The sequence below is a fragment of the Rhea pennata genome, chromosome 7 (genome assembly GCF_028389875.1).
Source record: "Rhea pennata isolate bPtePen1 chromosome 7, bPtePen1.pri, whole genome shotgun sequence".
NCBI classification, from domain to species: Eukaryota; Metazoa; Chordata; class Aves; order Rheiformes; family Rheidae; genus Rhea; species Rhea pennata.
Window position 1 is genome coordinate 30,721,788 of NC_084669.1, and position 16,040 is coordinate 30,737,827.

The following is a 16,040-nucleotide window of genomic DNA, read 5'->3' on the forward strand; positions in this document are numbered from 1 at the left end:
GCCGCGGCCCGCTGCCGCTGCCTGAGCGCGCCTGCCGCTCGGCTCCCTGCCCCGCTCGGGCGGCCGCTCGCCGCTTCCAGCAGCGCCGCGGCTCAGGCAGCGTGGAGAAGGCGGTGTCCGGCGCCGGAGCTCCTCCGGGAAGCGCCAGGAAGGTGTGAGGGTGAAGAGCGGCCAAGTAGGCGTCGTGGAGGCAGAGCTGGATCAAGACAGGGTGAGAGGAGCATGGCCGTTGGGCTGGAAAGCTTGGTCAAGGAGCTGGCGCCAGGATTCGCAGAGTGGGTGGTGTGGAGGATTATTTTAACAGCTCTGCTTGATGCGAATTAAAGGGATCACTGTGTGAGCTGGGCTGGGCAGTGGGGAGGCAATTGTGGACCCACTATAGGGGAAAAATGAGGGCCCTGAGCAGGCCTTTTTGTTATATGGAAATAACATTTACAGTCCAGAAAGGTTGGCATTCCAGTGCCAGGAGGGGGACAGATTGCCACTGCAATGGACAGAATTATTTGCTTTTCCCCCTTCCTGCATCTCTAAATATATTAGCCCAGTTAGTTAGATTGGGATACATTATAACTTCTGCAGGGATCTGCTTTGCTCACTGACAAGTCTGCTAAAGGCCATGATATGCATTGGCTTTCCAAGCTCCTTGTCATTAGGGCAGATTAGCAAAGTAATAATTTGTCTGACTGTCTGTCTTCAAGTGATGTCTCCTAAAAGCTACACAGAAGGTGCTTTGATGATGGTATGCCATATGACAAGGAGACTGCACAGTTCCCACCTAGGCTACTCTTTTCAATCCTTTACTCAAAAAAAAAAAAAAAAAAAAAAAAAAGCAATTGTGTTGTTGACATGGTCTTACCTTTAATAGCACATTGGTCCCTCTGCATCAAGAACTTTACACACAAAGCCAACTGTAAGGGAAAACTAAGATCATAGGGCTCATAACAAACCTACTCAGTTTCCCATTGCAGTAGACCAAAATAACCCTTAGGGCTTTAGGACACATCAACAATTCCTACTGGCAAGATGTCTGCCCACATAAACCTTTTCTAGAGAGTAACCAATTGAGAAGCAATCCCGCTTATCGATAGAAAATAGCCACATGTACATATATTGGGGAAAACATTGGCTTACTCATTGCATTGTCCTCTCCAGTCTAGCTCCATTTTTGAGTACTGATGCCAGGTAGGATTTGTAAGTTTATGCACTGCACTTTAGAGTTACCATCTCAGGATGCAAGATGAGAGCATTGGCTCTGCAAGAAAGTTCATAGGAATTAGACCCATAGATTATTAGGCAAGTGGTTAGCTTGCATACTATCCCATATAACAAAAAAAAGAGAGGAAGTTTAATTATCAACTTTGCAACCTCCTTTAAAATATAGGCAGTTAAAAGCACACCTAGTAAGTGTAGGTGGCCAGATACTACAGTGACAGGCATTTAAAAATACAGGTCTTGTCTTACTAGACTTTTAGAAAAAAAATTTCCGATGACCCTCATCCAGAAAAATTGGTCAGCGCGCAAAACAAGGACAGCCTGCAAGAAAGACAAAATCACAGCTTTCATGCCAAGCAATACAGAACTTGTATACTTATGTTTATAATTTCCAAGGAAAATATGAGTCTGCTGTTCCTCCACTCTGTCTGCTATCAGATTATAGCAACAGAATAGACACTCAATATGGAAGAAGAATGCAACATGCATGTGAGCTTCCAACCAGAACTAAAACTGCTAGAGCTAACATCTCTTTAAATAATAATTTATGTAGTAATACAATCCTGTGCTTCTCAGATGGTTGGTATTGACTTAAATCTGATACGCCTGAATTTAGCAAAAGCCACTAACCTTGAAATTTGTCTGATTCCTCGTGTGAAATGGATCAACTGTTTTTATCCAGTTCTTGATGAGTAAGTTAGTAAATCACAGAAACTGCCTTCTCAACTAGTACTTTTTATGGCACTTGTGCACTAAAGTAACGGTCAGGTCAGAAATAGTGTTACTGCAAATGAAATTTGCATTGCCATTGCCAACCTTAAAAGGTATTTGGGTCACAAGTTTGTGATGGATGTCTGACAAACTATCAGATGGAAAGAACTAGTATGTTTCAAATCAGTGCAATACTTAGAATATAGTTTCAAATTCATACAGGTGTAAACTATATTTTTTGAAACATAATTTACAACAGAAGTACAAAAATAATATGAACAGAATAAAATTCCTGCTTTACGATCATAGTGGTGTATGTGGGTGAGAGGGGGATTGCTGAGTAGCTCTAATGTGTGAGATGTTGGACCTGGTGATGGAAGTATTTTTCTTTATATACCACTTGAAGAACCCAATTATACACCCCCTAATGAAGTGTGGAAATTTAACCTAAGATTTTTGTCAAGTAAAACGTGAAGAATCAAACCTGATTTATTTTATTTTACATTATTTTATTTACCTTGCAGTATAGATAGATATATCTATTTAAACTAGAAGATGAATACTTTAGGTGATAGGTGGCCAGAAAGACACACACAGTTCCAGTGAACTAGTTATCAGTAACAGACAACTCACCTGGTCAAGATTTTATAAATCTGGAAAAACTCATGGTAACATGAGGTACTTATTTTGTTAATAGAGAAACACTCAAAGACACTGAAGTAAAGTCTGAAAATAAACATATGTTCATTCAACACTTGTCCAGGATGGGATGTGGAAGCCTTGTGTGTAATATAGAAGGAGCAGTTCAAGACTGACTGTAATGATGAAGAGAGCTATATTAAAAATAAATTAAATAAGTCATGAATTGGATAGTCTTCCAGCTGCTTTCTTTGTCATTTCCTCTCTAGGAATTTCTTATTAGGTCTTGGAATCACTTGGGAACTGCAAGTCTTAAATATCAAAAGCTCTTTAAGAACAAAGAAGTATATATAGGAGAAGGTCATCCATGTGACAGGACTTTATCTTTGTATATCCTTCTTTGTTTCAGTCTCTGGAATTCATATGTCTAAAATCCACAGTACAGTGTGTAAGCCAAATATATTTTTGAAAACTGTTTGCAATTAAATGAGTACTTTTCTGTTACTGTTACCAAAATAAATTTTCTATGTTACATATTAAAAGAATATTACCCTTCAGCCAGGGACATAATTTTTTCTCTTAAAATGACGTGAATTTGGCTTTGTCTTTTTTTTCAGAATTTTACTTGAAAGCACATTCTTTTGATTATAAATCCATTCAGCTGTCTGTTACTTAGAAAAGTCATGGATTTTATTAAGTATTTTAAATGTAAGCATAATTAATTCAATAAGCCAGTCTCAAATCTGTGATGAAAGGTGTTTTTTAAAAATTTCTAATATTGAAGCATTGATAGCAAAAAGGCAAAAGTATTCATCAGTGTCGTGAACTCTGGCCTATTTTCAGTCTGAAAAGTGCAAGGTGGAACTGAGCATGGTACAGAAGTGGAGAACAGCATGTGAGATTCCACAGAATAACAGCTCAATGTGCAGAACAGGCAGGAGGAAACAGGAAACTTCCCACAGTTTAAATAGTTGGTGCATTTTGAGGTTACTTCATGGTTTCTGCAGACAGATTCTTACTCTTGTTCAGGCAAACAGTGAGGAAGAAGGACATAATGGCTTCATCTGTCATTACGTTAGGCAGCTGGTGCAGGATGGGAGCTGAATCCTTACTGAGCTGTGTGGTAGGGAACTCAATTGTATCTTGCAAAGTACTGTAGCGATGGGAACACTTTCCATGATTTCACAAGTACTCTAGAACACATTTTGCCAGTCAAGAACCGATTTTCCTGTTGTTTTCCATGTTTCTTCTTTCTGTGCCTAGCTGAGCTGTTTGTTTCTGGTTTTGTGGACTTCTATGTACAAAAAGTATTTTCCAGCCTTTTCACCAAACCATAACAAACCCCCCAAAAGCATTAAAAATGCAAAAAGCACTTCAAATGATTTTTTTAAATCTAATGTTGGTTAGTAAAAACATTAAGTCTTACCCAGAAAAAAAGAAAATATTATGGACAGAGATTTTACCTGGGTGCTTCTTTCACATCAATTTGTTTGAAGTTTACAGAATTAGTAGTATGTTCTTCCCTAGAGGCACGTAAATAAAAACCATGAAGTCTTCATTTGCTCTGAGAAGATTAAGTATTTAGACTCTAGTACTGATTTAAAATTTGATGTTCCTAATTAACTATCATTCTGCAGTGCAGAAGATCAACAAGGAAGTTTTAATTATTACCTTTCTCTGACCATATTTGAGTAATTTTTGGATCCAAAACCACATCATATCAACATTTCATTTACTGATGCTGAGGTCTTCAACCCCTTCAAGCCTCTATACCAAAAAATTCACTCCTTGATCACCATCCTTTTCAGCAACAGAAGCTGAACCAATGCTGAAAACAGGAAATGGTTTTTAGTCCTACTGCTAAACAAGCAGGACTATTTTCAACATCGAATGGTCTGTCTTGACAGCTGTATCCTCAGCAGACTGGGCTTCAGGTAGATGTTTTGCTAGCAGCTATGGTGGGTAAAGTAGAGATTTCCAAAGATAGACATTTACAAGACTGAAAATGTAATGTTATTCTAAGCTTGTTAGAAAGAAACAGATCTGAATCCTGAACCAAACAGTATTTAATTAATCAAACCCTTAATTCTTTTCTCATTGCAAATGCATCCTTAACCACAAATGCATCACTGTTAAGTATGAACAAATGCAGTTAAATACTCTGACTCTCCTCTTTTTTTTTCCTACGTTAGCACAAACAAAATAATCCAGGTCTATTAAATTAATAAAAAAGAAGGAGATCATGCTTGTATTTTAGTCACAGCAATAAGCTAGTATATCTGAAAACACATAATGAAGCTAAAGGCATAGAAATACAGCTTTTTTCCCCTTGGTCTTGAGGATACTTGCATATATATTGGAATTTGAGCAAGTTATAAAAACACATGCAACTAAAAGCAAATCCTGACAAATAGCCTGTAACTTCCTTTGCTTTTAAACAGAGACATCCAGTGTCTGCAACTCTCTGGTTTTGGCAGCTGTATGTAATTCAGTTTAAACTCCCACTGACATGAGCAAAAATTGGTCTCATTAGAGATGCAGGATTGAATCTAAGATAATAGCATATTAAAATTCCGCTACAAATTCAAAAGTTACTAATGGAAATTAAATCCCCCAAATATAAAATGTTCAATGCAGTTGAACAGTCTTCAGTGTACATACTCAAAATGTTAAACAATAGTAGAGTTGCATGTGTGACCATCAGGAAACACAGCTGTGCTTCTTTCTGTTACAATTAATTACTTCCGTTGTATATAAAATTGAAAGTATTGGTACTCTGGTGCGGAAAAAGGATATCCTGATACACTGTTCCTATTTCCGTAGCACGGCCTATTACTGAACCTTTCACCATTAATTCATTTACAATGAATTATCCTGTGATGAATAAAGGAAGGCTAAACTGAGTGGTAAATGTTATGCTACAAGCTACTTTCTCTTTGCATCTTCACCCTCCTGTATTTCATTTTACTGTTTTTACACATGCTGTCTTTGAGAGCAGTTGTTCACTTTTAAGTAGTTGGAGTTTAATAGTGAAAAATCTAAAAGAAATACTTACTTAACTATCCTTTGGTTTAAAGATTGTTCTATTAATATTTCTTTTTTACGTTGTAAAATGAGAGCAAGTGGCAAGTTTTGTCACTGTTCTTTAGGGGCATGAGTAAAATGAGCTTAAATGTTTGTGGCCAGATTCTCCGAGGCTGGTACACAGAGATGAAATTCATACCTTTCTGTGCTAGTAAAGTTCCTAAGCTAGAGGGAGAAGAGGATTATTACTCAGCGTTAGAACAGAGTAGTAACAGCTCGACACCTCTCTGTTATGCATTAACTTTTTAGTGGGAGCAAAAGCCACCAGGCATGTAAGTCTATGAAAGATACATAATGTATTTAGTATTTGCTACTAAGAATTCAGTCATGCAGGATGCTCCTCCTAACCTAAAAATCCATGGTGATGTGTGCAGGTGTAATTACATGATCATAATGTTTCCAATCCATTATAAGATGTGTGACACAAAGCTAAGTGATACAGAGTAAATGCGGAGCCCTTTCACATATGCACAAATTAGATCTGCCAGATGAACTAAAAACTTTGCATGTTTGAATTCAGTCTAGTTGGTGTCATGACAAAGTAGCAGAACAAAGCCAACTCAGAAAAGCTTCCATTTCAGAAACTGGTCTACATAACACAAAAGGCAGAAAACTATCACCCATCTTCCTTTTGCTGCAGCAGCGGGCACTGGAAAAACAGACTCAGAGGTTGACTATGCCCTGTTGTTACTCTATCACAACACAGTTTCGATTCAGCTATGCTAAATTTGACGTGGTAGCTAGAACCTAAACTTCTCTGGCCAGTACTATCACGTTTCTGCCAAGAATTTTTTGGCCAGAAGTAAGTGCAATGTAGCATAGGTGCTGTGTGGCATTCATGCAGTAAAGCAGAAAATTCCAGTCAGTGTCAGGTATGTTGTATATCCTCAGTAATAGACATTTCCAGGGTATAGACTAGGTACACAGATTAGCTGCATGGACATAATTTTGCTCTTTACCATACATTATTATACAGCTTGCAATCACGTGTAAGAACAGAAACTGTGATCAGGCTTCTACATGTGCAGAAATCATAGACAGATTTATAATGTCCTCAGAATCAGTGCAGCACTTAAAATTAAATGCAAGTTTTAATCTGTTATGAAATTCCAGATCCTTTTAAGAATAACTCATGTTTTTATTCAGAACAAAATCTTATTCTGAAAATCCTCTTTTGTATGTTCTAGTGTAGCATTTATACCTCTGTAGTATACTAGTGCTTCTCTTTCAAATAAAGGCTCTCATTGTTAAATAGACTTTAAAAGAAATACTTTCAATTATTCAGTTATTAAACTTTTTATTAGCTTGGAAGGTAAATTGTAGTATTCCCATTTTACAAATGGGAATATAGGCATAACAAAATTAAGCTATTTAAAGCTAAGCAGTGAAGGCTGAACTGAGATTAAAATTATAGAAGAAATTCTGATTTCCACCCCCAAGATCAGCTTCCTAGATGATGACACTGCTTTTTTTATGAGCTTGATACTGCAAGGCTCATCCATTACAAATTTCCTTTGAAAACAGCAGGAATTTCCCCTGAATAAATTCTTCCAGACTGAGCCTCCTATTCTTTGACGAAGTTTACAGCCTAAATAAAATACTGCCTTGCAAAGTGAAGTACTTTGGTTACAAAATAATATATTTGGCTTGTGTTTATAATGGACAAAACCTTATTTTCTTCCTGAAGTCAAATTTTTTATATGGAGCCAAATTTTTGAAAGTGTGCCTTTCTTTCTGTTCTCACTGCTCCTATGGTATCAAAAGTCTATATATATCAACATTTTTTTATATCTAACTAATAACAAAGTCTCTGCATGCATTCAGTTTTATATAATATTATGCTATGCCTAGCAAATGCACTATATGACTTCAGCAGTTTAGGCTCAAATACTGCAGGTATAAGCTGCATCCACTTAAAGGGAATCAAACCTCAATTCCGAGTATAATTTCCTGTTTCAATCCACATATATATTCCATACATATCTATATGCATGCTTGCCTATCTTTTTCTTTAAACCATGATAAATCTTGATCCCAACATTATTTTCTAATCTACATATGATTAAATCTTAGAATAATTAAAATCCTGTAACTCATTCTCTCTTTTCTTCTGAAATAAGATTATTTAAGACTATGGATATAGCCATTTATTAGCTTCCTAAAAATCCAGAGCCTCCCTTTAATACACTGTAAGAATAAAACATTCCAACAGAACAAGTTTCCTAGCCTTCTTGTAGCGAGGAGCGTTCATCCCATATGCCTTCTTCGAAGGACTGTCACCTTTGTTCAATTCAAAGCTTCTTCTTCTTCTTTTTTTTTTTTTAATCTATTTCACCAAATTTAAAGAAAGATCACCAGTTCAGTTTCAGAAAACCCTCAACTTCTCCAGCAATACTGCACATACTAAAATTAAGTGGAAGCAAAAGTATTTCCATAACATCTTTATCATTAATTACAATAATCTGAATTTTAAAAGTAATTTTTTAAAATACTTTTTTTTTTTTTTGGTAGAGGAAGAACTATCAATGATACTTTTAATGCATATTTGATTATTCCCTAACAGCTAAAATCTGGAAACTTTCAAAGGAAAAACATGTTTTGTTCAAAAGTTTAGCTGCTCATGAAGGAGTTTCATTCTGCTTGTCCTTATTACCCGGGACAGTCTAATGATTCAGACATGAGGACTCTGAAGTTAATATTGGTCATAGCTACTACATAAATTAATGGGCATTTCAGCACAATAGTGACTGATAAGTACATGGAAGACTCCAAGGGAACAGGGATCTATTGCATACTTCTTTGGTCCCTGATTTCATAGAAACATCCCTAATTCACAAAGGCGCCAGTTTTTGGGGGCTCATGTAATTCATAGAAGGCTGAGAAGCACCCTTTTTTTTCCAGGGTGGTTTATCATTTCCAGATTAAATCCTCCTGTTGGAATTTCACATCGACACAGGATGGGCTTGTGCTGTATTCTGTAACTCCAGGCTTAAAATACATATGCTGTGGGCCTCAATCTTTGCATGCCATTGGACATTCAGTCAATGCCCAAAATGCAGAGGCATACAGAGGTATACTATACTTTTTTACACAGAACAGAAAAATATCACTCCAAGCCTGCATTTGAAGGCCAGCAGGAACTGTGGAGGAGCTGTGCCTTGCACAGGCAGAAGGTACAAGTGGGTCAGCCGCAGTTGTTGAGATGGTGCCTCCCTCCCTACTGAGTTATGCTGGTGGGGTGAGGCAGGCTGGCTGGAGGGATATGCAGAGCATGACAAGATCAGTAGCAATCTGCCAGTGTGACAGAACCTCATTTCTTGCACCTTTAGCACCCAAGAGCAGAGAGCTCCTGCTAAAGTGGGAAAAGCTAATGTCCACTGCTATATCATGTTTCCCTGCAACTTTGAAATTGTATCTCCAATTTTTCTTCTATTTTGAATAATAAAAAGCCACATTGGATTCATTCTCAACTTATTGATATGCTTGTACAATACAGCCCATTTGTCACCATCTTCTCTTGCTATAATCTTCCTAAGAGGAGAAGAGACTGTTATTTTTAAACATTAAGGGCAGGTTTTATAAGCATACAACACAGAATTTATGCCTGAATATAATCTGAATCTCATCCATAACTCTCTGATTTGGGCAGGAGAACAAAGTATTTCATTGTGTACCCAGTAATGGTGTCAGCAATCTTATTCACACATTCCTTTCTCTCTTAATCAACAAAAACTGACTGAATTTAAGATTCGGGGGGGGGGGAAGGAACCAGGCCCAAACCTATAGTTTTGAAATCACTGATTTTCTTTAGAGCAAATCATACTCTCTTCTATTCTGAATCTTTTAACACAGCACTTGCCAAGCTATTTTGCATCATGTCGCTCCCTAGCAAACTTCGCTATTCATTTCCCGCACCCTGTTTAACTGGCACAGCGCACTACTTGTGACTACTGCTTCCCTTTCTAACAGCTAAACTAACACCAGAGATCAGGGGGCACAGTTTAGGAAGCACTGCAATAGTTAAAGGCAAGAACAGGCAATATAAAAACAGAAAATCAGAGCTGACAACAAATTGTGTATGTTCTGCTTATTCTTTTGATTTGTGTTTTTCCATATGCACACTGTAAACAGAAACTGGGCTGTAAAATAAAATCAAAGTGCACAACATTGCACTTCCTGTTGCTGTACTTTGTAATGCCATCTAAAGACGAATCTGTCTGTTTACTAACTTCTTAGGTTTAGTATCATTAGCTGTATCTTTAAAAATAACTGCATTCCTGAGGGAGTGTGGATTAGGAATGTACAAAATGGTTGTTTTAATAACCTATACTGTTATGTGAAGATTTACTTTCCTTTGGAAGTATTTCTTGGCACTAGTGTTCAGTGAGAACGTTTAGAACTTTTTGTGTATTTTTTAAAGTGACTTCTGCTAAGAAACAGAAGAACACCCACATAACTTAAGCAATCGAACTTTGTTCTCAGATGCATCCATGTAACCCAGGATAGAATTTACCCTTTCCTTACAAAGTTACTTTAAGCAATATTTGTTGACACAATAACATCTGAATTTACAAGTCTTGTTAAGTTACAACCTGTAGTATTAGTACATCTTTTAAGTGTACTAACACGTGTTTAAAACAGCATAATAATGGTTAATAAAACATTCAAGATTGATATACAATGAAGAAAAGTTGAAACCAGTGCTTTTTATTGTCTTTTAAGGTCTGAAATAGAGAATACAAGCTTGTGTATGCTTTCTTATCAGTACTACATGGCTGAAGTCTGTCAGCTGTTCACATGCCATATTAATAAATATGCCCAAATCATAAAATTCTAAATGTATTTGCATATTCCTTTTATAACTAGACTGTTTTATTCATGTTGGCATAGATAACCCATGCAAGGTACAGTTACTCACACCTCATAAACCACACAACACTCTGTTTCTGAAGTAACTAGGAACTTAGAAAATTATATATATATATGTATCTAAAAACAAGGGCACTTGTGGTATCAAGTCAACATTTCAATTATTTTAAAACCTAGACTTCTATTATGATCACTGCAGGCAACAAATCACTCAGTTTCAAATTCTGATGTTTATAAATACTAAACAAATTAGTATTTGCTACCAGGAAACAAGTATTGCAAATAAACATTAGCGTGCCCAGCATTAGACACTAGTAGGTATGTTTAGTGCTGTGACATTCACTTTATTAAATATAAATACAAATAATTATAACAAAACATTTCACCCAAGTTACTGACCAGTGAAGGACCAAAATAAAGTATTTTTCCTTATTTTGAATTGATTTTAGAAATGTGCAATGAGTGAATCCAATATACCAAAAACTAATTTCTGAGAGTAGTCAGAGCAGTTGGTTTTTTAAATAATAAAAGCAAAGTCATCTTTGGAGATGTTTAATCCACCTTGTTCTGGGGGAAAAAAAATCAAAAATACCAAAGAACAGAAAAAAAGCATTAAGATGACTTTCGAAGCCTTTGACTGAAAAGATATTGATCACTTTTTAAATCAGGTCCTTTTATTTGATCATTCAGAGGTGCAGTATCTTTGTTTTATTATGTAAAGCCCCACGTGAATTATAATGAAAAAAATATTTAGATGAACTTATGACTTAATCCAGGCATCTATTACAAGACATAAAACATAAACAAGCACACATTATTCATCTTGCAAACAATATTTTTGAACACCATTTATATGTTCAGTGATAGCTGAAACAAGGGCCTTATTTTATATTCTGTATGTGTGTATCTTCACCCCCCTCATATCACACACAGGACAGCTGGCAGAAGAGTATCAGCAGTTATGTGGTATCCAACCTATACGAGAGTTAAAATACTACATTATTATTCATAAATTTCTGGTTCAGGTATGTGCAAAAAATATATCTTAATATAGATATCAAGGGCGAGTCCAATTTGCGGACCACATTATGAAGCAGCACAAGTCAAAACAGAAAATTATTACATGATATTCCTCAGGGTATCTCTGTTCTTCATTCAGAAATATCACTATACCTCATATAGTGATATGTAAACTAGTTTCAGTCTCACTGGCTGAGACATCAGCTGTAATGCAAGGCATGCATTACAGCGCAGGTTAGCTGTCTAAGGAAATTTTCAGGACCCTCACAAGTTAGCAAGGCTCCTAAAGTCCGTGCTGCTGCATTTTCATGGTTGCCACTCTGCCAGCTACTTCAGCTATGCCTAGGCCTATTCCATTCGCCCCTCTGCCATACTGGCTTTAAACATGCTGGATTAGGTCCTTGCTCATCCCATATATACCCATCCATACTCTATCTCTGGTCTACCGTGAGCTCCTTGCACCCCAATTTCTTGTTCCAAGCCCCTTCTCTGAATGCAGTAAGTCATCCTGGCTATTCCCCTCTCCCCTTCAGTATCTAACATCTCAAGAGTTAGTGAAACTGGCCTTACCAGCTTTGGTACGGGCTAGGTTCCACCCCCCAACCCCAGCTTTAGTAAGGGCTTCCCCCGGCCTTTTCAAAGCCTCAGCTTTCTGTACTCAACCAGAGGCCTCAGAGCCTTGCCTTCTGGCTGCCAGCCACAGTCCTCTTCCCACTCGCAGCTAGCCCCGGCTTCCCCTGCCGACACAGGACCCCTGAAGGACCCCCCCCATGCCTACTCCTGTCCACTTCAACTCCTCACAGCCTGACCTGTGCCACCTCAGCCTGGGCTCAGTCCTGGGCTATCTCAGGAGGAGGAAGAGCAGCCCCCTCAGTTCTTGCTGGCACCCCTTCCTGCTCATGCCCCATCTTACAACTGCAGGGTAACAGGGAGGGGGCAAATGGGGAACAGAGGCAGCCCCAGCCCTACTGCTGCCTTCTCTGACCATCTCCTCAAAGTGATTTGCTCAGTGAAGAGCAAACTTTCAGGGACTTCGCAGAGGGGAAGGTGGAGAGGGAGAGCTGGACACAGACACACAGACACACACACACACAGATTAGAGGCAGAAGATCTGATGAAAGTCTCCTGAGGCATCACACACCCTGGCATTTCATATTCTCCTAAAGGAGCCTGACTCCTGTTTTGAGAACCTGTGATGTTGGCATGTGGGAAGAAACTAGCCCCAGTCAGTAGGTAACACAGAAACTGCCTAAAAGAGCATCTTCAGTACAGGCTTAGTACATAATAACATGCTGTAACTTATTCTATCTCTAAGTGATAGAGAATAATAAACTCCATCTTTTGTTGAGTGATATTCAGAAACAAAAGGAAATACAAAATTACCTCATTCTTACAAAAAGCTACTTAATGCAGTCAAATCTGAATGAAAAATGATTCAGTTTCCACGATCATACTTTATTCTAAAGGAAAATACTATGAGCCAGATCTTTGGATTATGTAATCAATGGAACCATATTTACACCAGCTCAGCACTAAGTGAAAACAGAAAATTTGTTTACTATAGGGAAAAGAGAGAAAAAAAAAGGACTTTGTACATAATGTGTACTCTTTTAGAATAATTCATACATTAAAAAAACTACTCTCTAGCACTGAGGTCAGATTACTGCTAGCATCAGTGAGAAGTAAGGTACCTACAGAAGAAATACAGATCACACATGTCAAAACTGCCACATGCAGCTTTAGTTTGTTATTTTTTTCCAAGACATGAACTGCCTGCAAATAAGGTTTAACTTACACATTAGATCCCCGGATTTCCTCTATTTCCTCCTTCCCTCTCCTCCCACAAGCTTTTTAACCCTAAAAGACATGGTGACTTTCTTAAAAAGGGCATTACACATTACAGAGGGGAAGAGAGAATGCTAAGTCACTCATTGTTATTCAAAACTACAAGGTACAATAGGATGCAGATCGCACCAGAATGGGTACCACAGAATGTACCTTTGGGTAGCTGAAGCCCAGTAAGTAATAACTTTAAACTGTAAGCTGTCAGTACAAAATCACAGTTCTCACTTAAATTAATAAAACCTGATTAGTGATCAAACTTTCCATTTTAACACTATTTTCTGTTCAATAGGACTGCTGTCTGTTACACAAGTCACCAATATTTAAAAGTTATCAATAATAAAAATACTGCTGTCTTTTGCAAAAATATGTTTTATAAGTAACTGTTTGAACAACAGAAATTTTAAAAATATTAGGAGAGATGACTGGTTAGCCTATGTGTCAGAGCCTAGCTGCTGTCTTACAGTGGCACATGCAACACAATTCAGGATATGTTGCATTTACATTAATAAAAATAATAAAGAGCACGTACCTGTGGTATTGTGCTGCCCTGTGAGTTTTACATCAGTGTTGATTTACTACAGCAAAAATGAAGATGCTCTTTTTCTAACTATGTGGAGACACAGTAGGGAACTTTTGCAAGCTACCTCCCACTTCCAGCCTGTGCTCAATGGAGGTGTGTCTTCAGTGTTCATTAATGCGAAACTCAAGATGTAGATTCCTATCTCTTATTGAAATAAATAGGAATTAGACACCTAAGCAACTCTGTGAACTTGGTTTCCCAAGAGGAAGGGTGAATCAGGTTTGAATTAAAAAATAGCTCCTTTACAGCAACCCAAGTTCCATTCAATTTAAGAGCACATTGGAGAAAGCCAGCTGCCCTTTTCCATTATGATTTGCAAGTGAGGTAATCTACTGTTCATATACAAGCCAAGTGCACTGACAAGGTAAACCCAAAATACTTTTCTCAGTCCTACTGGGGCGTGGATGGAGTTAATTCTGTTTGCACTTTATTCTGAAACTAAGTTACCCATTGTCTCCTTAGCTTCTCAGCTGCATATGGATTCAAGGCATACTTCTTGTTTGGAAAGAATCTAAATAATGTTTGATGCTATGAGGTAGCACCATAACATAACGGAATAGCCCTCACTTTTCAGTGAAGAAATCCTAATTACTTATTTCCCTTTGAAAGCTATTGCCTTTGGTTCTACAGATTATTGTACATGTGGCACTTACTCATTCTTGTCACAGAAAAAAATGACTTACTACAAAAAGAACTCTTCCAGCTATTCTTAAACACTAGTGTGTGGTCTAAGCAGTAAAGCTACTTTGGGTAGTTCATTTGAAACTGTATTTGTGTATTATCTTTTATATTATAGTTTTTGGGTAATTTCAATATTTTCCCCTGGCTGTTGCACTATATCTCTTTTGAAGTGGTTCATTTGTTTTGATTGTTAATTCAGCAGCTTTTTGTATGAACCATACCAAAGCATGTTCTGCATATATGAAAGAGGTTAAAATTAAACTTCAGAAGCGTCAACTTCCCAGCTTTTACCCAGAGAAATACTAGCCATAGTTATCCATTTCATAATTGCCCAGTTAGTCATAAATTTTTCCCTAGCATAACTGGCTTCCAGCTCCTCCTTTAGATGTTGATGGCATGGGCATGCTTCTTGCACAGTGGTTTATCCTTCTTGGAGTAAAATGGTTGGCCTTCCAAATTCACATGGCATACCTAGAAAAATCATAAATACAATCAGGAATCAGAAGATAAAGAAAAGAAGATTAAAAAGAAAAGGATGTGATTATCCATGTCAACTGTATTTCTTTTCTGCCCACACATTTCTTTGGCTAGGTCTACACAACAAAATCCAGAATTGCCTGACTTCCTGGATCAAAGTGCATGCCCTAGTAGTTTTCTCAGTTGTGTTGAGGTTAGGCCCTGGTTTGCATCAACTCTCCACTCTATATTCTTCTGCCGCACAATCCAGAAGGCAGCTTCAGTGTGTCCCAGCAGTGCCTATGTAGACTGTCAAGAGGTAGCAGCACACAGGTCTACATTCTGGTCCCCTAAATGTCTGATTTTACAGCAGCTCTGGTTAGGTGCCATGGTCCCAGCAGTAACACCCTGCCATGGTACCACTGGGAACTCAGTTCCCCTCGCTCCTTTGCCCTGATACTGCTGTTTGTGCATGACTCATTCAGAAAGCTGAAAATGAATTACTTTTTCTTACCAGGTTATTCTTCAACCTGTGGAGTTCTTTGCCTGGCTGTGAAAGCACCAGTGTTGACACAACAAAGCAGGTGGGAATGTATGGCCAAGGGCAGGGCAGCCCAGATTCAGATCAGCTTAAACTGTGCAGGAATTGTACCCATATCCACACTGAGTAGTATACCACCACTTGCAAGGTCAGAGTTGGTTAGACCCTCTTAAGGAAGTCAACATATCAGAATCTAGATACAAGAATAAACTTTGACTCGATGCTTACAGCAGACTCAAGACCAGTGAGTGATAACATCAGCAATGTGCTACTGCAAGTGAAAGGAAAACCACGTGAATGGATATGAGAATAAGCGTATTAGAAATGAATAATCATGTGTTTATTTTCCTTTGACTTTTATCTCACTGAAAGAATTGAAGTGAGCTGCTGTAACACAGCTGT

General features: G+C 37.9%; 1 protein-coding gene across 13 annotated transcripts in view; it reads right to left on the reverse strand.

Annotated features, from left to right (window-relative positions):
* Positions 1-10,332: 10,332 nt before the first annotated feature.
* LDB3 (LIM domain binding 3) overlaps positions 10,333-16,040 on the reverse strand; it is a 122,431-nt gene continuing 116,723 nt past the window's right edge. For all 13 annotated transcript variants that reach the window (XM_062580298.1, XM_062580297.1, XM_062580296.1 and 10 more), the window contains one exon: positions 10,333-15,112. In XM_062580298.1, coding sequence (XP_062436282.1) covers positions 15,023-15,112 — 90 coding nt within the window. In that variant the 3' untranslated portion in view covers positions 10,333-15,022. The remainder of the gene's footprint in view (positions 15,113-16,040) is intronic.